Raw genomic sequence first — 27,136 nt, forward strand, 5'->3', positions numbered from 1 at the left:
AACAAGTAGGGGCTCAAATAGAGCCTCTGTGTCTCATTAGCATAATAATACAAGTTGATTTTAGAAGGAAGGAGGCCATGGATAACAAATATAAGAAGTTTACCAGTGTCATAGTGGCAATGCCTTCATAGAGAGGGCGAAATGTCGCTTTTTTTTATCAAGGTGAAATACTTTATTTAAAGAGAACCCGTCATGCAAAATAACCCCCCTAAACTAAATATATTTTCATAAACTGCCATTAGAGAGCATTGCCTCTATCCCTTCATTGTCCCTCTACATGCCTGTAAACCTAAGCAATGAGGTCCTAAAGCTGTATGCAAATGACCTGTGAAATGTCCAATGAAGCATTAGCATATTCAAGCTGTCCACTCTATTCATGAGTGGGAGGCACAGCCACACCCCCAGTGCTTGACTGACAGCCTGTATAATGATGTGAGGCTGTATAATGATGTGCTTCCTGGTGCTGGTGGCCACGCCCCCTGCAGCATGTGAGATACAGCAGCTCCAGGCAGCCATGTTATACCAGCACATGTCAGATTCATGTGTAGCTGATGTCTGTGTCTCTCCCCTGTATATTAGGAGGATGCAGCATGTCAGCAGGTAAAGCACAGACACTAACATGGTTTACTATACATCACACACAGACATGAGCAGGGGGAGGAGAGGGGAGGGGTAACAGGGGTGACATCACTGCCTCTGACCATGTGACCAGCCTCATTTACATGATAAAGAATAGATGATTTTACAATGATTAATGTATGAAATAACTAGATAAAGGCTGGGATGGGATCCTTGTGAGCTGCTCCAACAGGAAGAGGTGACAGGACAAGTGACACAGACCTGATGACAGGTGTCCTTTAAGGAGTCCGGCTTCGCTCCTGCATTTTTCTGGTGATCTTTTGATGCGTCTGGATCAGCCGCTTTTGAAGACTTGCACCCGTGATTGACCTATACAAGTGCAGCTCCAATTTTCTCTCTTTTTTCCGGATCTATGAGTAAGTGTCCCTGCTTTATCATGATGGATTTTATTAGATTTCCTTTAAAGGGATTCTACCACCAGGATGAAGGACTGTATGCAAATGACCCTGGGGGGCTCCAGGCTCCATAGGTTTTAACGGAGCCTGGAGCCCCTCAGGATCATTTGCATACAGTCTTGCCTTCATCCTGGTGGTAGATGTCCTTTACACACCCAGGTGGCCCTTTCCCATTCATACATTACCCAGACTCATAGCGGAGGAGAAGTACAATGCAAGTTACCTTGTGGTTTTACCTAAACCAGATATTACTGGAGCGGTGACAGGCATCTAAGTTGTATCTGTAAGGATTCGCTCGTATTTAGCTGCAGACTATGTAAACAAATGGAAGCAATTACACCTGAAGATGATATTTGTGGATGTGGAAAAAGGCAAACATGATAATGATGTTCGACTTCTGGCACACACACATCTAAAATATTCGGGAAGCTAAAAATATTTACACTGCTGTGCCACGTAGCGGTACAATTACAGAATAATACAGCTCGCTGCAGACTAAGGGTCCCGGCAGCGCAGCAACAAGTCGCGTCTTCCGAAGACTTTTTTATTTTTCCTGCTAAACCCCTCATTACCGTGTTTGTTTTATTTTGCATGCGGTGACAGAACTAAGCGATTTCTTCCCCCCCACCCCCTTCTTAAACACTGCAAACAGAAAATAAATCACTGGGAAATTCATGAATAGAAATGAGCATCAGAAAGTCAGGCCTGTCATACCCAGGGAAGCACTTATGTCCATATCCGCAAGAACAGTGTCATGGAGCAAAGCAGAGAGATAAAGTAACAAAGCGGCAGCTTACATCGGGCTTGGAATGCTGAAAAATCTTCAGGGGGAATTTGAGGTCGTCCTTAGCCAGGGTTACAATGTATTCCTTCAGCAAAGTGTTCGCCGCTCCGGGAGTCTGAGCCTCGCAACGATGGAGGAAAGGCACCATCCACTGGTAGGCGTTTTTCACGTAGTTTTCTTCGGAAGACTGGAAGACATCAGATAAATTATTAGAAGATAAAAAGTTAATGGGATGTCTATTCTTTAGGACTACCAACAGTATGTAATCCTTAATGGTCATTTGCCACCAGGATGAAGGATTGTAAACCCAGCACACTGACATACTGCTGTGCGCCCCCTCTGACAGGATCTGTTCTTCTTTAAGCTTCTCATGTCCTTGTTTTTAAGTAAAAAAGGCTTTAAAAATTATGCAAATCAGAATGAGGGGCTCCAGACCCTAGGGAGCCTGAAGTTCCTCAGGCTCATTAGCATAATTGTAAAGGCTTTTTTTTTAAAAAAAATATACAGGGCATATAAAGCTAAAAGAAGAGCGGATTCTGCCATAGGGGGCACACATCAGTATGTCAGTGTGCTGAGTTTACAATCCTTCATCCTGGTCCTTTAAAAAAAAACCTGTCCCCAGATTTTACCCCATTAAGCCAATGGATCAGGTATGAAATGCCCTTTTCTAGAATTGCCTCTTTTATGTGAAATCTCACCCGTTTACCTATAAAAAAAAAAAGTTAAGAAGCTGCCAAGTCACTTTGTTGGCCTATACCTATGTTTCTATATTACTGTGAAACAGTAAAGTACAACGTTGGGGCAGCACGGTGGCTCAGTGGGTAGCACTACAGCCTTGCAGTGCTGGGGTACTGGCTTACGTCCCATTCAGGTCAACATCATCAAAGAATTTGTATGTTCTCTTCCTGTTTGCGTGGGTTTCCTCTGAGTCCTCCGGTTTCCTCCCACACTCCAACATATACTGGCAGGTTGATTAGATTGTGAGCCCCATTGGGGACAGGGATTGGTTTGGCAAACACTGTGTAGCGCTGCGTAATCTGTGTGCGCTATAAAAATAAAGGAATCATTATTATTTTTATTTTAACGTACATTTTCCATAAGAAGCCGCAGTTTCTCGATGTCCTTGATCTGGTGCAGGTCTTTGAGGGCTAATGACACATCACAGTTGGCCTCATACACGAGGGTCTCCAATGTCACCAGATCATCAGAAAGCAGCTCCAGTCCAGGAATGTTCTTCTCTTTCCCCAGACGCACCAGAGATAAGGCGCCGTCCACCTAGAATTCACCAAAAAATTCCAGTAAATCGAGAAAGAAAACCGTCTAAATAACACTACAACATATAAACAACCAGTACATCAAGATACAAAAGGGTTACACAGGAAAACGGGACGAGTACTGTGCAGCCGTATTATACACTTGAAAAGGGTCCCAGGTGCCCCCAAATTGTGATGTGACCCCCAAGAACTTTCTAATAGAGACATCAACTTGATCCAAATCTATTGTATCTGGATGTTGGTTTGCGCCCAACTCCATCACTTCTCCTACAACTACTTCAGAAACCAGGGTGGTAACTGCATCCCAACAATTCAGAATGTAGTAACCACATGCCCAAGATCAATCGCATATCTCGGAATTCGTTACCTATGCAGATCATGACTAACCCCTCAAGGGGAAAAAGGTCAAGGGGTCGTAGGTCAGTTATAATTGGCATGCCATCTTTAATTCTGCCATGTATTTTACTTGACCACAATAAAGACAACATTGATTTATAACAACTTGGAGTTGCTTGAGACTCAATAATCCAACGATTCATATGGTGGTAGCACCCTAAGCGTAAAAATCTGCCCATAAAATACAGTTCATGGGCTAATATTTGTACATCCACATGGTGAGCATAACATCGCCAACACCTCTATACCAATTAATGGCAACCAAATGTTATTAACCTATGGAAAACCTTTTTTCTTCCCTGCCTTTCTTTTATTTATGCTTTTTTAGATTTGCTCAGCTAGACTAGCGTTTAGTTGCTGCTTATGGATTCACAATGCCTTTTCAGATTGAAGAAAATGTGCTGAGTCAGCAGTCTGCATTAAAAAAAAAAAGTTTTAAAATCAACAATACAGCCATTACTTGCCCTAGGAAGACCGACGCGTTTTGAGCTTACACAACAGGTCTTACTTATGGTCTGCTTTTTTAGATTATTAGATGTCAATCACAAGCCCTTCACCACCAAAGTGAAAAGATAGAAGCATAGTATTCATTATATGTAGAATAAATACAATATAAACTACAAGTAAGTAAAGCAACAGAAAGAGAATATTCTGGTAACTAACATATGTACAGAAGCTCATGATTATAGTAATAGGCATCTTACTGGACAGACTGAATATAGTCTAAGAGTATATACCCAGGATCTGCAGTCATGTATTAATGTAACTATACTACATTACACATTCACATTTAATCTAGTTAGTATAGTCACAAATGACTGTACGAGCCTCTCTCTATAAATCTCAGTTACGTGCAGTGGTTTTTTCGAACACCAACAAAATTGCAGCAGAAATAAATCTTTTGGCTGAAGTGGGCAGAAACCAATTTCTTGAATTTACACAGATGGGGCTCGCACTGCGCGAATCCCCTACAGAAAAGTTTTTTAAGATTATTTTTTTCAGTAGTGAATAAGGTCAAACATGGCAGATTCATTGACGGTAGCAGAGATCTAGCACTGGCAAGTAAGATTTTATAATGTTATTAGAGAAAAAGTGGCTATACGCTCTCCCATCAGCCGCTGAATACTGAAGTTGGGGAAATAAAGAAGTTATAGCCATGAAACAGGACTATCCGATGTAGTCTGTTACCATAGAAACTGTATCACAAAACAGCAGGAAAATTTTAATAAACTATTAATAAAGTTACTTAATTTTTGTATCAATGTGGCGCAGGGTCCATTAGCGCAAAGTCAGACAACAAGATTATTTTTTGCTGCGCCAGATTTATCACTGCGCTGTTGGAGCAGGGGTTGGCCACCACTACTTTACTAGAGTAAGTACTAGTCTCTAATAGGGCCACCCATATAGTCAGGGTCAGCTCCAGGTCTCAGTAGGCCCTTGGGCAACAGAGCCTCAGTGGGCCCCTTTGCATGTGGCGGCATTAAAAATTCTGAAACGAAAACAGTCTCCTGTTCCCTAGTTTATCGAACCAAACAGTCCATTCATGGTAATTTTTTAGAAGCCCCCCCCCCCCCTGTGATGTCCTGTGTCCTGCTGGCTTCTAGTGAATTGAGGTGGCTGTGCAGTCATTACTGTCTGCACACATCCTCTTTCAAAGCCATTCACATGACAGTGGATGGAGGGGCGTGCAGATGTCATTGGCAAGCTCCTACAACCGCTGCTATGGAAGTGGAAGTTATGATGGAGGGGAAGTGCAGACACTGATGCCTGCACAGCCTCTTCCATCCAAGAGAAACCAGCAGGACAAGGGACATCACAGGAAGTCCAGAGTCCTGCTGCCGACAGGTCATCTGACTGGCCATACCTGGGCAAATACTATACGGGTAACCATATAAGAGTCTTGGACTTACAATAGGAAATATACCTAATTGTCGAACTGAAGGTTACAATCTCATGACAGTTTACATAGTACTGTAATTTTTGATTTACAGAAAGCAGCATAACAAAGTTAGCTGCAGGTTCATCACAAAGTAGCAACAAAGCCCCATGGGAGGATGCCACCGAAAACGAAAAGCCATAGACGATAGATTAAGAGCTGAGAGTAAGTGTAATTACATTCTAATACAGTGAAGATAAATTATGCATACAGCATGGCTGCCAGCGTTTCACCCCTTCCAAAAGAACATTCATACAACTTGCAATGGGAAGGAAACAAAAAAAGAAGAAGAAAAAAAATAATAAATTATTAAAAATCAAAGCCGTAATGACAGGGCTGGTAAGAGGCAGAGAAAATGTTATCACTGGTGGGATGTTCCAGGCGCTAATCAAGACTCAATGCCGCTCGCCAAATAATTAGGAAAGACTCGGCAGCTTTCTGACATTAGGATTTTTAAGTAAAGTCGGCATGTAATTTAAAAATAATCCAAAATGTTATATTGGCAGCCACATGATCTAATCAAAACCAGGCATTGTTGGAAAATAGCAATTATACAACGTGAAGATGGAATATAGGAGAAGGAATAATGTAGCATCAGGGGTCTCAGAATGTGATTGCAAAAATAAAAAAAATTACAGTAATCAGAATTATTGTTCCGGTCGTCAATTACTACAATTACTTGAAAAGAAGTCCTTCATGTGGGGCCACTGGGTAATGGTAGAAAATTTGTTGGGACCAACCACAGTCTAGCCTAGCAATGGTCAGATAACACCACCCCTACAAGCACGACTACCAGGGATAAACAACGCTAGGGAAATACTCATTTGGGTGCCTTAAAAGTTGGAAAGTTTTTTAAGTCTATTTGGGACCCCGATTCTGGAAATTAGGCCCGTTTTCCAATATTAGCTCTACTTGTGGAGACCTGGCATTGCCCCCTTACGATAATGGTATCTCGGGTTCAACATTGGAAGAGGTTCAGTCCACTTACCTGTCTAGAAAAATCTTCAATCTCCTCGGCTCTTTTCCAGTACCAGCTCTTTACGATATCGATAGATAAAGAGTCTGCTCTGTACATCAGTAGCTCAGGCTGCTCCTCATACAAAAACTCAGCCAGGTCTGGTGTGCTGGGCTCTACCTGTAACCTGTACAACATCAAGAGGTGTTACACAAACACAAAACAGTGTATGGAAAGTATGGACCTAAAAAAAAATCCAAATATTTAGTTATCGGGATGCTTAATGAGTGGCTACGTGGGTAAGGCTTATCCAAGGGTTGGTATTCATTGAAAATTCCCAAGGGGCCAGGAAGGGGTAAGGGGGAAAAACACAGCAAAACAGTATTTCCACTCTCGACCATGCAAGTGCTGAAGCTTTGGCCAGTCACAGTACCCACTTCATCCGATTAGAGGCCTCGTCAGACACGGAACATCACTTCCGTTTTCCATGTGACTTCCTTTTTTGGCACTAGTGTATGGATGAAGCAGGTCTGATGACCGCGGGAAGCAGTACAAGTTTTCTTAACCCGGCCCTCTGGAGAAATTCCTTTAATAATCTCCATGTTCTACTACTACTAGTCAGTTTTTAACTAAAGTTACAGGATAGATGAGTTCCTGGAACATGAACATTTTTTTTCCCCAATATAAATATTTTTCCTTTTTGATTGCAATATTACAGGAGGTCCCTGACTTGAAGAACATCTACCATCAGGTTAGTGATAGACTGGAACGAAAAATAAAAGGACACAAAGGAGCTCATAGGGCAAACACCCGTTGGTTCAAGGGAATCCTATTTCTGGTGACTAAGGTCAGGTTAGTTATGCTCTCACCTGGGGTAGTTATGTTCAGAGTATGTCAAGAGATGAGATGATGTCAAGAGATGATGTAGCGCCGCAGTGCTCCTACCGGTTCCTCCTGGAAGGACCGTTTTGCAAATGGAGCTTCCTCAGTGCTCTGCTACATCGATTTCAGGCTCAACCAATGTTTGATCACAAAATCACTTTAATCACAAAGTATCGAATAATTAACCACGTGTTTGGGGGGCGGACCGCTCCCTTCATCAGGTTCTTTAATATACGTGATCTAGTTGGAGGAGGAATATTGCTGACTGAAAAGCAGTGGTAATCTAAACTGTGGCTGATGTGCGGGGTACGTGGCTTACCACGTTCCACTGCAGCAGCGAACCCTCGCTCTCCTCGCTTTTCAGTCAGCAAGATTCCTCCTCCAACTAGATCACGAATATTTAAAAACCTGATGAAGGGTGCGGTCCGTCCCCGAAATGCGTAGTTCATTATTCGATACTTTGTGTATAAAGTGAATTTATGAACCTGAAATCGATGAAGCAGTGCACTGAGGTAGCTCCATCAGTTTAGTGATGGTGGAGGCACCCTAGTAAGACGTTCCAGAGGTACTCTATATCCCACGATTGAGGAAATATAAAAGTTATGTAAATTACCCTGGCGTGCTCAGGCTACATCAGGTTGAGAAATAAGTTATAACAGTTTTAAGTGTACTGATGGTAGATGTCTTTAAATGACACCTAACTTACAGACAACTCCTAGTTGGGGTAGACTCACATTGGTGTACTGAACCCATTTTGGCTTATGAACATCTACAGACTGGTTTCCTCTTCCTGGTTCCGGTGATTCTTCACGGATACTTTACTGACCCATTCTTTTCAATCGGCTTTTTCACACTTCAGTGGTCAATTTAGAACCTGCCCTTTTTGTGTTCAATGACAATGTTGGATCAGTGTGAAAAAAAAACATTGAAAAGAATGGGTCAGTAAGGTATCATTGACAATTTAGGAAGAGCAAACCAGTCTGTAGGCGTCCATAAGCCAAAATGGGTTCAGTGAAAAATCACTGATGTGAAAAAAAACACTGAAACCACCCTTACAGACGGACCCCTCTGCCCACTGTGACCTCTGGTGAAGCTCTCTGGATGTTACTATAGTCCCAGGTTGCAATGATCAGCTGTGAGGTGTCTGTAATGAAGCTTTATTGATAATTTTTGTACACATGATAGCACATAATTTTGAAAATACAAACGTCACGGGGACAAAAAATTAATTTCGTCTGGAGCTACAGTTATAAAATATACCTGTTCCGTATTACATACACATTTAACTTAAAAACAAACCTAAAGAACCTTGAATGAACCTGCCGGTGTTACTTTTTTCTGTAGCGGAATTGTAGTGTGTTTTCCATGTTTACTGTTCCTTTAAGTACACACACGGAATAAACAAGGCAGACACAATCCATATTTATTCAGGATGCAATCGACAGCTTTACCCCAGACGTGATTATATGTAAAATAACTGGGAGCATTGTGCATTTCTTTCAGCTGGATTGGAGGCTGTAAATGAATTTTCTGAGAAGACCTAATACACCTCCAGACTAATTCCGAGAGGGATCCCTGTGAGCTTCAATTTTGGAATGAGAGGGGAAATAAAGCAGTGGCGCTTACACACCAGGCAGCTGGAATAAAATGTACACTGCTGCGGCGAATCCCATAAGCCGAGGAGAGCTTCTATTTTAAGGTGTCCTGCCCTTGTGCTCTCTTTCCATAAATCCTTTGTCCTTGCAGGAAGCCAAGGTGTCTGATCATTTTTATTCCATCGGTGTTGCCTGATATTATCCGCACAGAAAAGGGAATGCGAGGCTGCGGGCCAGGTCCTCAAGGCTGTGTATGTATTAATGATCACAGAATGTAGTATGGATTTTTAGCCAAGACATTGTTACTGGAGAAAATACCATTCCTTCTGCCCCCGATACCTTTTATAGGAGCTCAATGGGAAAATATACAACTCCTTCCTTTTAAATTTGGGAAAAAACAACCTAGAACACAGCAGCCAACCTTTTAAGAAATCTCATTTTAAGTCCCTGGTAATTACAACATGGTGCGGATGTCTGGTTTATTCTGCTTTTTAAAATCAATTTTTAAACCTGCCATTTTTAAACCTGTCATACAACTTGAAGAATAATATAATTACCGTATATACTCGAGTATAAGCCGAGTCGGCTTATACTCAATTCAAAAATAAATATTTTTTTTTTAAAAATAAACTGGCTGCACAATGGGAAAACGGGGAGCCGGCTGTATGATGGGGCTGGGGTCCGGTTGCAAGACGGGGCAGGGGTTGGCTATATACTGGAGGGCAGGGGCTGCTGGCTATATACTGGAGGGCAGGGGCTGCTGGCTATATACTGGGGACAGGGGCTGCTGGCTATATACTGGAGGGGGGGCAGGTGCTGCTGGCTATATACTGGGTAGGTGGAGAGTTGTCTGTTGTGGCGCACTCACAACATGTATGGTACATCATGGTTAAAGAAGCATTTATTTGAAAAATCTCGGGTCACAACGCATTTCGGAGTAACTAAGACTCCTTGCTAGGGAGTGGGACAAGCTTCATACCTCCCACGCTGCAGTCTCACACCACTTGAGAAAGGAGTCTTAGTTACTCCGAAACGCGTTGTGACCCGAGATTTTTCAAATAAATGCTTCTTTAACCATGATGTACCATACCTGAGTTTGTGAGTGCGCCACAACAGACAACTCTCCACCTACCTCTACATATCCTGATGGCGACCGTCTTGGCAACCGAGTCCCGATACCTATTGTCTGAAGGCAGCACCTCACCACCCACCAACGGCTTACCAAACGCTTATTAGTGTTGTGCCTAAGGTAGCACAGCCCCATCTGGTGAGCCCCAGTCCAATTGTTTCTCTTTATCTATCTACTGCCAGCACCCATACTTGCATAAGAAGTAATACTCTATGAGCGCTATTCGGTTTCCCCTTGTTTGCCTTTCTATCCTCTCGGCTATATACTGGGGGCAGAGGCTGCTGGCTATATACTGGGTCAGGGGCTGCTGGCTATATACTGGGGGATATGGGCTGGCAGGATAAATACTGGAGGCAGGGTCTGGAAGGCTATATACTGGGAGGCTGTGACCAATGCATTTCCCACCCAGAGTCAATAGGTTTTCCAAATTTTTTGTGGTAAAATTAGGGGCCTCTGCTTATACTCTGGTTGGCTTATACTAGAGTATATACTGTCCTTTATTCTCCGAGTCAGCATTATTTTGAAGACAACTTTTCAATAAATCTCTTCCACATGTCTTTGCACAAACATGTTCCATTGTCCTTGCGCAAATATTTCCCAGTGTCTTTGCCTCTTTTGAGGGCTTCAGCCTTTCCCTGTTCTCGCCATGCTGCCCTATGCATATATACACAACTTCCTGTTTCTTCCTGCTTCAAACCATCCTTATGGTGTTTCTCTCTCACAGTCCTTCTCACTGACAGACACAGGAAGAGAGTAGGGGGAAGCAGGATCAGTCATAATCTCCTGCTGCAGGCCCATACTACTTGTAAGAGCTCAGATATACAAACAAAGGTTGGCTGTATACTGAAGGGGCTGTGACCAATGCATTTCCAACCCTTGGCTTATACTCGAGTATATAAAGTTTTTTGTTTTGTTTCTTTACTGGGGAAACTAAATATTGTGCTACACATTTAGGAAAGGTTGTGTCAAATGTGGCAATACCAAGTATGATTATTCATAGCTTTGATTTTGTAAAACTTATTTTTTTTTTTAACAGTTTTTGGGGCTTTTTACTTTTTGAGTAAACTTCTTGGCCTGCTGTCTTTAAATCGTGTTTATAGTCGTCAGCAATCACTAGTTTTTGACCATTTCTGGTGGCAGCCAGTCACTGCTTACTACTTCCGCCACATCTAAATAGTATAGTTGCAGTATAGTTGTCTGAGGTTATTTTCAACCACTTTTTTGTCTAGAACATATTTGAACAGGGAGTCTAATTGTTGCAGTCCACAATCCCATAGTCTGGGTATCCTTACAAGTACATGTGATGCAATAAATGGAGATTCTGATTTGCAAAACCTATTTATATAAAGATAGTTTTTCACACTGTGGCAGTCGCTGGCATTAGGAGATGAATTAGGGGAAACCCCTATATGAGTTCATTGCATGGGATGAATAATTTAGCTTACTTTCTTAAATAGGTTACACCAAGTTACAGGGGGAAAAAAAAAATACTCAAAAGACATTTAGTTGTAGTCTAACAACGGACTAAGAATCTTCTGATTCGAAAAGCAAAAGTTGTTTTTATGGTTTCAACATGTACTTTTTTAAATCACAAATTAATAAAGTGTATATTTATATTTAGCAAATTACCATTTGGGATACCAGATCTATTTTTTCTTTTTGGTATTGGATTATACTATCTCCGATTTCGGTGCATCGGCACTAAGGCGACATCCAAGAACGAGGAGCTGATTAAGCAAATTTTTTCTATTTTTTTTAATAGAATGTTAACTGTTCTACCTCTCTAGGGGGAAAACAATCTGAAAGGCAGTGGAACGACCAATTGAAACCCAAGCAATTGTTGGAGTGGCAGGTTGAGCAGGCGTCGCGATGCTCCATCCAATATGAGAGTGCCAGAAATAGACAAGACCTCTGCTGGACAACTTCTGGGATTCCCGTTGACAGTTAATGACGTTACATGCCAGATCCTCAACCATTAATTGGTGAACAGGAGTTCAGCTAAATCGTTAAGTGTTTGCATTTCGACAGCTTCTAGTGCTTACAGAAGTGTAAACGCAGCTTTGGAGAAGAATACAAAATGTAAATGTACCAAGTATATAAACCTGTCCATGGTATTCCACAGCAGATAAACTCATTGGATGTTCCCTTTAGTAAGATGTTTCCGGTGGCGTCACTTGACCTTTGCCTGCTGATGTCTACTCATGATGCCCCTATACATGGACTCCGGGAGCAGGCTGCTGCGCTCCCATGCCGGCTCTTTATCAGGTGCCATTTATTTGTAGAGACAATCCTGCATCCATGAAGTCAAGCTGATTGAATGGCTTTTAATAAAAGTGTTTTGTATTCATCCCCCTGAAGCGGTGTGCACCTCTATTTATTTAATCGAGAGCCTAGCTTAGCGCTCCGAAAGAAAGGAAAAGCAATTTAGTTCAGGAAAAGTAACAAAGGGGGAATAGCGGAGGGGACGGGATTCGCGTGAAGGCCTCTTTTTCTAAATGTTCGCTAATGTTCTGCTCCTTTCTTTGATGTGCCTCGCTCTCTCTATTAAAAAGTATTAACATATTGAGTGGAAAAACATAAAAACAGTCATTTAAATATGTATGAGCGCATCCGACGTGCTCCTTTCAATTACGCCTCACACTGGACTTACTTGCACTGAGGCTCTTCGCACCAGTCTTTGTCGCGGTGTTCCTGCTCGTTCCAGGCGACAATCTTCAACTCGCCGGCTTCAAAGCTAAGAAGGCAACATAAACAACGATAAGAAATACGAGGAGGAGGAAACGTGGATGGAACTAATGTGGGTCACAGATGTGGATATTACATTTCCATTTTGGGCTAATGATTCCAGACTTTACATTTACTACAACACCAGCCATAAACATCTGTATCTACAAGTTATGGCTTCCCATCAATAGACATGTTATTGCTTCTAAATGTTATGGAAGAACCTTAAAGAGGTATCACTACCATTGTTAGGAATATTCCAAGCTTAAAGGGCTTTACCTCATGCAAGAAATGCGTGTGCGGCTACATTCACACGAACATGTGCCCGCCGTACCGTAACACGAGGACACGCGTCAGCGCAAGGGAGAGGAGGAGGGGGTGAGTGCTGCTCATCCACGCCACTTCTCCATAGAGATACATGGTAGGGGGCACCATCATCTTGCTACAAAGTAGGTCCTGACACTTTAAAATAAGGTCTCTTTTACACCCAATGTCAATACAGGTGTAAAACAAGACATAAAGAGTACTACCGTACTAAAATAAGATACTGTTTTATTGCTACTGCATGGGGTAACGTGTGGAGCCATTCTATTACTGCCCTCAGGCACCAGAAAATGTAGGTTCACCCCTGTGCATATGTGTGCTATTGGTGTTAACAAAATGGGAGCATGTAATACTCTCATCCAGGTCATAGATGAAACTCATTCATGGAGGTCACTGGGGAAGATTTTCAGGGTCTTTACCACTGAAACCTGGCATACAAGCCCTTAAATGCCAGAAATTGTGCTCATTTCCCCACTTACGGCATTACCACAACTCCAACTGACGTGGAGCGGTGTACCCAATGGTAGAGTGGGCTGGACGGGGCGTCTGCCACACACCTGCTCATTACCAATAGCCTGTGCCCATACAGGTTATAGCGCAATTCTATGCCAGCACAGAACCTGCTCATAGGGGCGAACATCACATGGTAAATGTACCCCACTGCTTGGATAACAAAAATGGATGTTACTCAGATGTCATCCTAGTGCGGTTAGTTTTTCCATTTGTGTTGGAAGCAGAAAGACAAGAAAAATTAAAACACCATAGTAGATAAGGGCAGACAACTGACAAACTGCTTAAAGGACATATACAACCAGGATGAAGGATTGTAAACCAAGCACACTGTCATACTGGTGTGTGGTGTGTCCCCTGTGGCAGGATCTGTTCTTCTTTTAGCTTCTTATGCCCTGGTTTTTACAATAGAAAAAAGTAGAAAAAAATATGCAAATTGACCTGAGTGGATCCAGGTTCCATTAAAACCTATGGATCCCGGAGCCCCACAAGCTCATGTGTATAATTTATTTTAAACCGTTTTTTGTAAAAACAAGGGCAAAAGAACCTAAAAGACAAGCGAGTCCTGCCAGAGGGGGCACACACCAGTATAAGTGTGCTTGGTTTACAATGCTTCACCCTGATGGTAGATATCCTTTAAATTAAGAAAGAATGGCAGGGGGAAAAGAAGGACATAGGGACATATTTCTATATTAACGTATACTACAACATTTATTATCATCATCAGCGCTATCCATTTTGCTATTTTGTTACACATTAAACTATCTTTTAAAGTGAACAGACACATTACATTGACATCAACCACACCAAGACTCCTTACACCATTTTCTATTACACAGTACTAGTTTGTTTTTGGTTGACTTTAGCCACTTGTTGCTTTTTCACTGCTTTAAAAAAAAAAAATTTACCCAATACCAGACACAATTTTGGCATATACTTACAAATTGATCTAAAACTGCTCAGCTCTGATTGGGCATCACTAGTTGTCTGCAGAGAAGATGCAACCACATGGCACCCAATCCAAGTCGAACCAAACCGGATATGGTCAAAAGATTGGAAGAAGCTCCTCTACGCTGCAATTCAATGGCGTTTCTTAGTTTCTTACACTCACACAAACGTATTGGGGGACTAGTGTGTGGCAGCAAGCTTGCAGCTGTACATAGGTCGCCTATAGACGACAATGGCCACGCTTGTCGCATTTAGAGAGAGCGTTTTGCAATCACAATCTAAAGGCGGCTTCGGAGAGATCTGTCTAATTGCAATAAGTTTACATAAACACAATATTAATTCTATGTGTTAACATCATATACAAGTTATGTTTACATTGCCAAAAACCCTAATGAAACATGGAATGGTAGGGACTTCTGGAGAGTTTCATATAAGCTACTTTCCAGCTTGTTTCACATCGCCTCTTTAGACGCCTATATACTGTATTTGGTTCTATAGTAGTTAGAAACACGCTTTGGCCATATTAAAGATAAGAATCTCATCTTTCAGAACGCAAAAGGTTGTGTTTACATGAGATACAGGCCATTAAAGAAACACATGGTAACTGGATTTTTTTATTATAAAAAATCTGTATCTCCTATTTCTAAGTACAGGCGATCCCCTACTTAAGAACACCTGACTTACATGCGACCCCTAGTTACAAACGGACCTCTGGACATTGGTAATTTATTGTACTTTAGTCCTAGGCTACAATAATCAGCAGTAACAGTTATCACAGGTGTCTGTAATGAAGATTTAGTGTTACTCCTGGTTCTTATGACAACCCAGCATTTTTAAATACAATTGTCACAGAGACCAAAAAAGTTCTGGCTGGGATTACAATGATAAAGTATACAGTTCCGACTTACATACAAACTCAACTTAAGAACAAACCTACAGACCCTATCTTGTATGTAACCCGGGGACTGCCTGTATGTCTTCTTGCCTTTTCCTCAATTCTAATGCAATCTGAAAGCTAAAAATTAATATCTTTAATATGACATCAGCCCCATAGGTGCTCTAGATCTCAAGATAGGGGCATCTGAATTGACACCCCCTTTCAGGGTCTAAAAGCGACTCATCTGTGGCTCTGAATTGACACCCCCTTTCAGGGTCTAAAAGCGACTCATCTGTGGCAAAATATGACTCTCCTCCATGACTTTGGAGGCGATTTTTAATAGGGAAAGATTTCACAAGAAATCAGTGTCCCTTTAAGGAAATAAAATTTATGGAGAAAACATAACCTTTCATGCACACTATTTCTCTGATATTGTTGTACATTGTAGAAGCCCCTAAGCGCATTGCATTGTGGGTCCATTGTCTATGGAGCCTGTCATGTATAGGTAAACAAGAAGCCACTTTGTTTTAGCAGCAGTCCATTACCTACAGTCACATCTAGCGAGTACAATTTGCCGCCCATTACGGATATAAAGAAAGTTTCTATTTACAGCGGGGAGCATTAAATGCAGCATTTTCCAGGATGTAACATTTACAACACACGTAATGCTCTTTTAAAAGCCGCTCGTGTACCGAACCTTTCCCCCCGCGTTCGTACAATAATTGTTTTTCACGTATGCAATTAACATTTTCCTCACTTGACACTGCGGCAGTGTTAAATCTCGCTGCTGACACAGAATTTTACAGTGCAGTGGATGCGAAAGAACATTTTCGATAAAGGACTTTCAAACCTAAAATAATCCAGTGACCTTTAAATCACATTACTGTGTTTTATTCCGAGCCGCTCGCAACGCACAGCGGCGAGATTCCTACAGATACAGCAGCCGTTATGGCGTCATTCCCCTCCACGGCGGGCGACTCCAGATGTTACAAGTTGGTAAATGGCAGCTGTAAACTCCATGTACATTACAGCAAAGGGGAAGACCCGATTCAGCAACTAAAAAGTTATGCGTACATTTACTTTCGTAAATCAAGTCAATTGCTCCAATCATCAATTTCGACATCATATAATATGATTTATATAAAGACTTAGATTTACATATCAAATCTTACATTTTCTAGAACAACAATACCCCTTTCAAAGAACCTATGAAGCCTTCAACTGTGAGAAGGGAAAAGTCATTGAGGGCAAATATACTTCCCCCTAGGTTTCTGTCAGTGGCGTAACTAGGAGAAGCAGGGCCCCATAGCAGGCTTCTGCATGGGGCCCCCCTTCTCACTTAAGAAATATACATATTTGTATACTCACACATGCAAGTTACAATCACACATTTATACACACATATAGAGCATATATACAGCACATATATGTTATGTACATGTTATGCTGTACAATGCGCAACATAATATGTATATAATGGTGCACATCCTCCACTCTTTAGTATGTCAGGTAGGATGACGGGGCCCCCTGACACCGTGGGCCCCATAGCGGCTGATATGGCTGATACCACTGTAGTTACACCCCTGGTTTCTGTCTTATGTCTTAGGCTCCAGGGAAGTTACATAATTAATATGGTTGAAACAAAGACGTACGTTCATCAAGTTGTAGTGAGTAGAGGAAGGCAGAGACTTTCCGAAGCTGGATTTTAGTGAAAGACGGAATAAAGGGGCCCTGGAGCTGGATTTTGAATAGCGAGGGAGGGTTTCCCAATCCATCTCAGGCTTTTGGACCGAATCTCTCACTTTTGGAACAAATCTCAAAAGTCTTTTGGAGCCGAGCGCTGGTTGGACACCACAAAGTCTGGGCCTGCAAGCACGGTTGCGAGTTTTGCATTTCCAGGGCCCGGTAGGAAGGCACCCGGTACTTTCAGGATCGACTGTATTTAGTTAGAGCTCGGAGGAGCAGGTTTTGTGTTCTGTTCTGAGTTGAAAAAAGGCTGCGTTTTTGTTTGGTTTGTTGTTGTTTTTTTGTTTTTGTTTTTATCTAGAGAAAGCAAAGGCCCGGTTTGGTAACTTTTTAAGTCTATGTCCCTGAGTCTGATAAAGATCAAAAATGGATTAGGCTTGAATCCAAGCTTAGGAGTAGAAAGAAGTGATTCCATGATTTACCCCACCTACTACACCTATAGCTAGTTTCTCAAAGCTGGTGGTCTCACCCCAGTGATATAAAGAATGGAGGTCCCCAATGCTGCATGACAACTGATACGACCTACAAAGAATAAATACCAGCTGACACAAATATGACATATAAAAAAAATATATAAAAACAAAAAAACAAAACCCCGACATGAGTTTTGGCTGTATAACCCCAGGACAAAGGCTTTATAGGCAAAATGTGTGCTGGGGTGTCTTCACGGAGCTTTGTTTGGTATCCCCGTTACTATGTATTTTGGTTGAAGGAGGGAATCTTGGCTGTACATTTCTCTGTGTAGACATTCAATACATATCAGTTATATTATTGAGACATATTTGTCTATACAATGATATTTGTCGTACAGAGACTATTATAATATGTACTTGTATTATATATATATTATATATAATATGTATTTTAGTTGTAAAATTGGGTTGGCCTTTAAAGACTCTGAGAACTGTCAATCTGTGGAATAGCCTGCCTCAGGCGCTGGTCACAGCAGGGACAGCAGAGAGTTTCAAGAAGGGTCTAGATGCCTTTTTACACCTGAATAACATTGATGGTTATGTTATATAGAATTATTTCCCATAAATCTCTTCCTCATCCAATCCCGTCCCTGGTTGAACTTGATGGACATCTGTCTTTTTTCAACCGTATAAACTATTAATACTACTCGGGGATGACTCCAGTAAGGGCATATTCACACAAACATAATGGGGACCGATATCCGGCTACACCATTTGCAGCCGCATATTGTTCCCTATTAATGTCTATGGCGCCCAATCACTGTGTGGTGAGCACATGTCCCACCGCAACCCGACCATGCACGGGAAAATATAGTACATGTCCTATATTTCGCTGTGTTATGGTGCAGGCCTCTCGCTTCTCCATGGTGCACTGCTCATCCCTCTTCCTCTCCAGCCTGCGGCGGTAGGTTTGCCTGGTTCATCGTGTAAATGTTCCCTAATGCTGCAGTAATTGTAGTGCTGTTTATGTATTTACATTAACATAACATTTCTGAATTTTTTTTTTATATTCTGTGTCAGCTGCCATTCATTCTTTGTAGGTAGTATAGGATTGTATTTATACCAGCTATACAGGTTTGTAGCTGTGGTTTTTGGGGATATATATTATGTGATTTGGAGGAGAAAACCCGCACGATTTGTTGTATCCCCAGTTTGGTCTGTTTCCAACTTTTGGAATACTTATATGCACATTAAAGGGTATTCCCACAAAGACAAGTTTCTTAAATGTACTCAGGATAACAAAATAACACATTCTCTAACACTGCCTCTATCAGTCCTGGTGTACACTATTTCAGTTGCCCTTAGACACGACCCTGTAACTTCTGACTTCGGGTTGGTCTGCCATCTTGGATTTCGCACAGAGGAGATTTCTGTCTGTCTCTGCTCTGAGCCTGTAGCCACGCTCCCTGCACGGAGCTCAGAGACAATGATTGATCACTTCCTGCCAGGAGATTATGGACAGAGAGGCTGCAAACTACAAGGAGATAAGTGATCCGGGGGCAGAGGGAGGCACATATCTGTGAGATGTAGCAGAGCTCACAGTGTAAAAGTCTGTCAGCCTCTGTCTATTAGGTATATAATGCATCTCTGATCTGTCTTATCTCTCTCTATGCGTCAGTGTGTTAGTACAATGTGAGAATATTTGTGCACCTACCCAACCTGCACACCATATGGGCTTGAAGTGGCAGGGCCACTGGCGAAGTGAGCCTGTATGTGGCAGGTTTTCACCGGACCTGGTTTTGCCCGACGACCTAGCCTGGCATCGTAAACACCTACGCCTCTTGATGTATCCATTGCGATAGGGAAGGGTGTGTCCTTTTTCATACACCGGCCACAAGCACCGCCGTACGATAAATGCCCCCCACCATGTCTATCAGTTATTGAAATCGGGGGGGGGGGGGCAGGCCATCAGACGATCCAACTGATTCGGACTGAGCGCAGGATTTAACATTCAAATTGTGTCGCAAGACAATGCACTTACATGCACCAGGAAGAAGATGGTGAACTCCGGGGGACCTGAGCGGGGAAGCGACACATGCAGGAAATCTGGCGCACGATCTTAGAAAATCGCGGTAGAGTGCATTCCGGTCAGACAATGCACTTTGGGTGAACTCCGTCGTCCGAGTAAGTAACTGTGCCCATTGTGTGCATTGCTTGCTCCAGAATCATGAAAGTAGATACGTGTACATAAATCACATGATATGTAATTTATTCTTTATACCTACTATACTACTGCACAACTGCAAAACCCTGAACAAATTCAGATAATCCAATTAAAACCAAGCATAGTACCTAGGAGGGCTAGCCCCTTCTAAGACAGATAAACACTCTGTAGTTAAATAATAAATTAGAGAGTCTCCTTACAGACTGTGTGTGTCTGAGTGATTCTTTATTCGCGTGGACCCAATATAATTATTTAAGATCAATACATTCAGAGTGGGACACAGGTTTTAGGGTGCAATCCAAAGCATTTCATCCATTCACATGGAACAATTGGGGCACTTACAAGATCTTATTCTTTTGATGGCTGTGGGTCCCAATAGCTAGCATCATGTCAGTGCGGTGTAACACGCAGCATCACCAGCAATGAGCTATTTGAAGCATCTGTAGTGTTTACTGTTCATTAAGTGCAGCGCCCTACGCTGCATAGTGGTTGAGCTTGGCATTGCAGCTCAGCCATATACAGGTAATAGAGCTGAGCCGCCACCAGGCCATGTGATTGATGAACGAGACAACAAAAGGCTTGGTGTAAGTAGATCGCTGTGAGCAGATGATAAGTGGGTGTGCTAGGTATCATGCTGTATAGGTATAAGACCTCACAATAGCGCGGGCAAACCGGAAAGTAAATCCTATCAATTAAAAAACAAAAAGACCATTGTGAAACATACTCTGCATTTCATAGTCAGCACGCGAGACCCCGGAGGGAAAACCGTTCATCACATTAATTAGTATCTACATCTACCCTTGAAGGTAAGGCTAATGAACAAAACCTAGTGTGACCGCAAAAAAAGAGAGACAAATTGAGGATATTGCTTCGGAACCTTCGGAATAAATGTTCACGGCTTCTCGATTTAGTAACATTACCATCATCATCAAAAACAGAAGGAAAAACATGCAGGTTACAACATCGGAGCAGCTTCACCTTCCGGAGATTAAATAGTGAGGCGTTGAAGAAAACAGCATCAAGGCCACCTCGATGTGCGCCGCGGAGAGGAGCGCTCGCCTGCTTTACATTTTGATTATGGGATCTAATCAGCTTTTGATTTTTTGGAGGTTAAGGGGCTTATCTTGTTAGCTTCCTCCAGAGAAGCCAGTTGGTGTGATTTTTTTTCCGCGCTAATAGCTTTCTTCGTGCAGGTAGAGAATACGGGCACAGACAGCAGTGAACATAATAACATCGCACTTCATAAGGGAAAATAAACATCAACATAAAACGCGGGGGAAGTGGATTCCAGACAATCCATAGGCACGTACTTCTCGCAAGAGCCTATGAGAAGGAGGCGGGGATAACGCTACAGATCATTTCTAGAAGAAAAGCCAAAATGGAAGTGGATTACGGCACAGAAACATAATCCGCCACTTCATTCTGTTCTGTTTGTAAATATAGACTCTCACTTTCAGATTTCACTGTGATTCAAACTTAGTACATAGTCTGCATAAATCGGGGAATTTTTGCAGGTATTTTTATGCTCCGTTATTTAAATGAATTATAGTTTTAAAACCTAGTTTTCATGCTGTGGATTTTGTCCATCCAGGAAATAAGAAACGTTGTCCTTTTCTGTTGAAATTCTGTCCAGAGTTTCACAGTGGATGGAACAAAATGAAATGACGACAAAAGAATACAACCGATTCTGGATTAAAATTCAAAAGTAATGCAGGCAATATAGCTAAAAAGTTTTAATTGATCAAGAGTACTGTATTTATTTCAGTATAAGAATCCCTAAAAATACAAGCAAACGCACTTAATTTGACCAGAAAAAGGTAAGAAAACTTGACCACAGCTTCCCCTCAATAATGAAATGCCTAGCAGCCCCCCCTCGCTAATGAAACAGCCAGAAGCCTCCCCTCGCCTCCCGGTATAATATATATATAGATATATACACTCACCGGCCACTTTATTAGGTACACATGGCGGCAACTCAGTGCATTTAGGCATGTAGACATGGTCAAGACAATCTCCTGCAGTTCAAACCGAGCATCAGTATGGGGAAGAAAGGTGATTTGAGGCCTTTGAACGTGGCATGGTTGTTGGTGCCAGAAGGGCTGGTCTGAGTATTTCAGAAACTGCTGATCTACTGGGATTTTCACGCACAACCATCTCTAAGGTTTACAGAGAATGGTCCGAAAAAGAAAAAACATCCAGTGAGCGGCAGTTCTGTGGGCGGAAATGCCTTGTTGATGCCAGAGGTCAGAGGAGAATGGGCAGACTGGTTCGAGCTGATAGAAAGACAACAGTGACTCAAATCGCCACCCGTTACAACCAAGGTAGGCAGAAGAGCATCTCTGAACGCACAGTACGTCCAACTTTGAGGCAGATGGGCTACAGCAGCAGAAGACCACACCGGGTGCCACTCCTTTCAGCTAAGAACAGGAAACTGAGGCTACAATTTGCACAAGCTCATCGAAATTGGACAGTAGAAGATTGGAAAAACATTGCCTGGTCTGATGAGTCTCGATTTCTGCTGCGACATTCGGATGGTAGGGTCAGAATTTGGAATCAACAACATGAAAGCATGGATCCATCCTGCCTTGTATCAACGGGTTAGGCTGGTGGTGGTGGTGTCATGGTGTGGGGAATATTTTCTTGGCACTCTTTGGGCCCCTTGGTACCAATTGAGCATCGTTGCAACGCCACACCCTACCTGAGTATTGTTGCTGACCATGTCCATCCCTTTATGACCACAATGTACCCTGTAACATCTGATGGCTACTTTCAGCAGGATAATGCGCCATGTCATAAAGCTGGAATCATCTCAGACTGGTTTCTTGAACATGACAATGAGGTCACTGGACTCAAATGGCCTCCACAGTCACCAGATCTCAATCCAATAGAGCATCTTTGGGATGTGGTGGAACGGGAGATTCGCATCATGGATGTGCAGCCGACAAATCTGCGGCAACTGTGTGATGCCATCATGTCAATATGGACCAAAATCTCTGAGGAATGCTTCCAGCACCTTGTTGAATCTATGCCACGAAGAACTGAGGCAGTTCTGAAGGCAAAAGGGGGTCCAACCCGTTACTAGCATGGTCTACCTAATAAAGTGACCGGTGAGTGTATATATATATAGAGAGAGAGAGATACAGCTTTTCACCTGACGCTTTCCAAAATCCACTCATTAACCACCATATACAGGAGCAATTGTCTGCTACTACTGCGGCAGTTAGAAGCTGAGCAGTGATTGGTTACTATTCTGCCACAGGTCATTAATATGAGCTCTGAGATTTGATTGGTAACTATAGGCAATGAGTGTAAGAAGGTTATGTGTGCGGTAAGATGGATAGAGAGAAAAAGACAGGGAGGGTAAGTGACAGAGAGACAGCCAGTGAGAGACAGACAGACAGACAGACAGGAAGAGTAAGTGAGTGAAATCTAGAGAGACAGGAAGATCTAACTGTTGTGACTAACTGCCATAGTCTATGTAATCTGACAACTCAGAGGGCTTCTGTATGTCGTGTTAGCAAGTTGGAATTCAGTAGAGATTTGAATCTGTAAAACAGATTAGAAGTGAAGGAGGGAGAATGATAAGAACAAAAGTAAGTGGAAAAAGAGTAAGCCAGGCCTGTGGCGTTAAAGTCATGGTGTCAGAGTCATGGTGTCCTGGCACTGTGACTGGTAATCCTATTATATTTGTTAAACATGGCAATCTAAAATCCATCTCAAATCAACTTTTAGAATAATTCTAATGAGCCAAAAGGTCTTCACCATGTCTCCTTCTTGATCTTTCTTCACAAGTGATTACATTGTATCACCCCCTGCTCCCTCAGCACTTCCCCCTCCCGCTTCCTGCTTTAGTGAAACAGCAGCACACAGTGGGGAGTGCTGAGGGAACAGGGGGAGGTTGAGTCAATCTAACAGCTAAAGAGGACAGAGCACCAAGTGTCTTCAGGCTCATTAGCATCATTTTAAATGTTGACTTTAGAAGGAAGGAGACCATGGATAACAAATATAAGAATCTATGGATCTATGAGTAAGTGCCCCTGGTTCATCATGATGGATTGCGATGGTAAATTTCCTTTAAGCTGGACAGGTTTTAAACTTCACAGAGAGAGAGACTTCCGGTACCTAAACTAGATGTCCATTCTGAAGGATGGATCTTATCTTGTTATATATAACTAGAAATACATTTTCTACAGTAGGTATGCTCCATCAGCCATCTGACTTATACCTACTGACAGCTCCACAGTATCTTAAGACTGATACTACCTTATCAGCTTACAAGCCTCTATTTACTCTGAACACCCCAGAGGGCGACCAAGCCTTTGCTGCATTATTTATGCTAATGGCACAGTGATCACAGGGCTGCTGATATCTACTAATAACACCCAATGCGTCTGTTCCGTCACTTATTCTAACTAAACAGCCAGTGCATGTGTTTTGTCACAGAACGCATCTTGTGAAGAAAGGACCTAATAAAAGGTATATTACAAAGTGACCCACAACGTAGCCGAGATGCAACCAGGGCGATAGATCTCGTGCAAATCACCCTTTCATGATGAAACATCAAAGTCCTCCTCGAGCCTGGCAGATAATGAAGTCTATCTTATACTGATTTAAGAGACAAGGAGCAACGCGCTTCCAATCTCATTTTGGAATTTAAAAGGCGGCTTGAAACAACTTCAGGCAAAAGAAGTATGTGTTTTAATTAGAACGGAGATTGGAGGCATTCTGGAGACGGAGAGATCTATTATTGCCTCCTAGCAGAATCATCTTACAAAGAATTAGGAATGTGTGTTTGCTTTTGGAGAAGAAACAAAAACAACAATAGAAGATGAAGAGGCGGCAATTATTGAAAGGTGTGGGGGGTCTCCACCAGGACCTATAGTTAGAGGTTAAGGGGTGTTTAACGTACCACTGCATGGGTTTACTATTTATACTGGGAGAAACCGAATTAAATAAAATTATGCATAATATTTTTTGAGACCCATTGTTGCACCACTTTAACATAAACATAAATCTCTGTGCTCTCCCATCGACAATACAGCTACATGTCTTCTTGGGTGTCTCCTAAAACCAAAGAGAAGAGTCGAGAACCTCAATGACAGAGGTTGGGCGCCCCTCCAACCAGTGACTGGCCGAGGTTGGGCGCCCCTCCAACCAGTGACTGGCCGAGGTTGGGCGCCCCTCCAACCAGTGACTGGCCGAGGTTGGGCGCCCCTCCAACCAGTGACTGGCCGAGGTTGGGCGCCCCTCCAACCAGTGACTGGCCGAGGTTGGGCGCCCCTCCAACCAGTGACTGGCCGAGGTTGGGCGCCCCTCCAACCAGTGACTGGCCGAGGTTGGGCGCCCCTCCAACCAGTGACTGGCCGAGGTTGGGCGCCCCTCCAACCAGTGACTGGCCGAGGTTGGGCGCCCCTCCAACCAGTGACTGGCCGAGGTTGGGCGCCCCTCCAACCAGTGACTGGCCGAGGTTGGGCGCCCCTCCAACCAGTGACTGGCCGAGGTTGGGCGCCCCTCCAACCAGTGACTGGCCAAGGTTGGGCGCCCCTCCAACCAGTGACTGGCCGAGGTTGGGCGCCCCTCCAACCAGTGACTGGCCGAGGTTGGGCGCCCCTCCAACCAGTGACTGGCCGAGGTTGGGCGCCCCTCCAACCAGTGACTGGCCGAGGTTGGGCGCCCCTCCAACCAGTGACTGGCCGAGGTTGGGCGCCCCTCCAACCAGTGACTGGCCGAGGTTGGGCGCCCCTCCAACCAGTGACTGGCCGAGGTTGGGCGCCCCTCCAACCAGTGACTGGCCGAGGTTGGGCGCCCCTCCAACCAGTGACTGGCCGAGGTTGGGCGCCCCTCCAACCAGTGACTGGCCGAGGTTGGGCGCCCCTCCAACCAGTGACTGGCCGAGGTTGGGCGCCCCTCCAACCAGTGACTGGCCGAGGTTGGGCGCCCCTCCAACCAGTGACTGGCCGAGGTTGGGCGCCCCTCCAACCAGTGACTGGCCGAGGTTGGGCGCCCCTCCAACCAGTGACTGGCCGAGGTTGGGCGCCCCTCCAACCAGTGACTGGCCGAGGTTGGGCGCCCCTCCAACCAGTGACTGGCCGAGGTTGGGCGCCCCTCCAACCAGTGACCGGCCGAGGTTGGGCGCCCCTCCAACCAGTGACCGGCCGAGGTTGGTCGCCCCTCCAACCAGTGACTGGCCGAGGTTGGTCGCCCCTCCAACCAGTGACTGGCCGAGGTTGGTCGCCCCTCCAACCAGTGACTGGCCGCGGTTGGGCGCCCCTCCAACCAGTGACTGCCCTCCAACCAGTACCTGGCCGAGGTTGGGCGACACTCCAACCAGTGACTGGCCGAGGTTGGGCATCACTCCAACCAGTGACTGGCCGAGGTTGGGCATCACTGCAACTGCTAACTGCTCCCCTGTATTATCATCTGCTCTGGAGTATCCACTATTATCTTCTCTGAACGCAGTATGTGATTGCTGGGGTGGTATCTATTGCGGTACAGTGGTATTTATAATTTCAGGGGTGGCATTTTATGCTTTACACTTGGTTATTGGTGCATCTAGGGTGCTGGTTACTGGTGCAGCTCCTTAAAGTTAAACAGTGAAAAGGCCTTGGACGAATAAGGATAGCTCTTTCCTGGGCTAAATCTTTAAAGGGGTATTCACATGGAGACAAGATTCTTATATGTACTCAGGATAACAAAATAACACATTCTCTAATTCACAGTTACTAACAAAAATACAGCAATTAACAGATATAATTCCAACGTGTCTATAAATCCGACTATGGTCGGATTCTTCTCATAAATAGCTTTTCTTGTCTGCACACTGCAGTGCTTTCTGCTCCCCCCCCCTCCTGCATTACAACACCAGCTTCAACACAGGCACCTCCTGCCAGCAAGCAGCGTGCAGAGGTTTAATCTACAAGCTACAAACAGATGAGGTCTTTATAGACCTCTGTTTTATTGATTAGGTGAGTTAGCAGAGCTGAGAATGTCATTACGTTTTATATCCATTTCATGGATCTCATCATCTTTCATCTCTGATCTGTCACATCTCTCTTTTTCTTTGTGTCATATACCGGTAGAATATTCAGACGCTAAATAAAAGTGTAGATGAATCCTGTACTATGACAATCTAAGCATATTGTCAGCACACAGCATCTCTTAGCACAGATAGATCATGAAGTGTTTGCTTAGAGAGTCCCTGCCCACACTCTGGATTCTTACACTAACCTGTTACCAAAGACAGCAATAAAACTGATTAAAATTGCAAAATGTGGGCATAGAAATTATCTTTATTGTGTAAACATAAGTAGGCGATTTATCCATTTATTTACATACATACACATTTGTAGAGTCGGAGTCGGTCTATTTTAGAACAACTCCACCAA

General features: G+C 43.4%; 1 protein-coding gene across 3 annotated transcripts in view; it reads right to left on the reverse strand.

Annotated features, from left to right (window-relative positions):
- The window catches only part of NBAS (NBAS subunit of NRZ tethering complex), a 415,971-nt gene that overhangs the window by 279,125 nt on the left and 109,710 nt on the right, over window positions 1-27,136 (reverse strand). For all 3 annotated transcript variants that reach the window (XM_072143606.1, XM_072143607.1, XM_072143605.1), the window contains exons 22-25: window positions 12,636-12,719; window positions 6,413-6,566; window positions 2,908-3,093; window positions 1,832-2,005 (exon numbers count right to left, since the gene is read on the reverse strand). In XM_072143606.1, coding sequence (XP_071999707.1) covers window positions 1,832-2,005; window positions 2,908-3,093; window positions 6,413-6,566; window positions 12,636-12,719 — 598 coding nt within the window. The remainder of the gene's footprint in view (window positions 1-1,831; window positions 2,006-2,907; window positions 3,094-6,412; window positions 6,567-12,635; window positions 12,720-27,136) is intronic.

This window comes from Engystomops pustulosus, chromosome 3 (genome assembly GCF_040894005.1).
Source record: "Engystomops pustulosus chromosome 3, aEngPut4.maternal, whole genome shotgun sequence".
Lineage (NCBI taxonomy): Eukaryota > Metazoa > Chordata > Amphibia > Anura > Leptodactylidae > Engystomops > Engystomops pustulosus.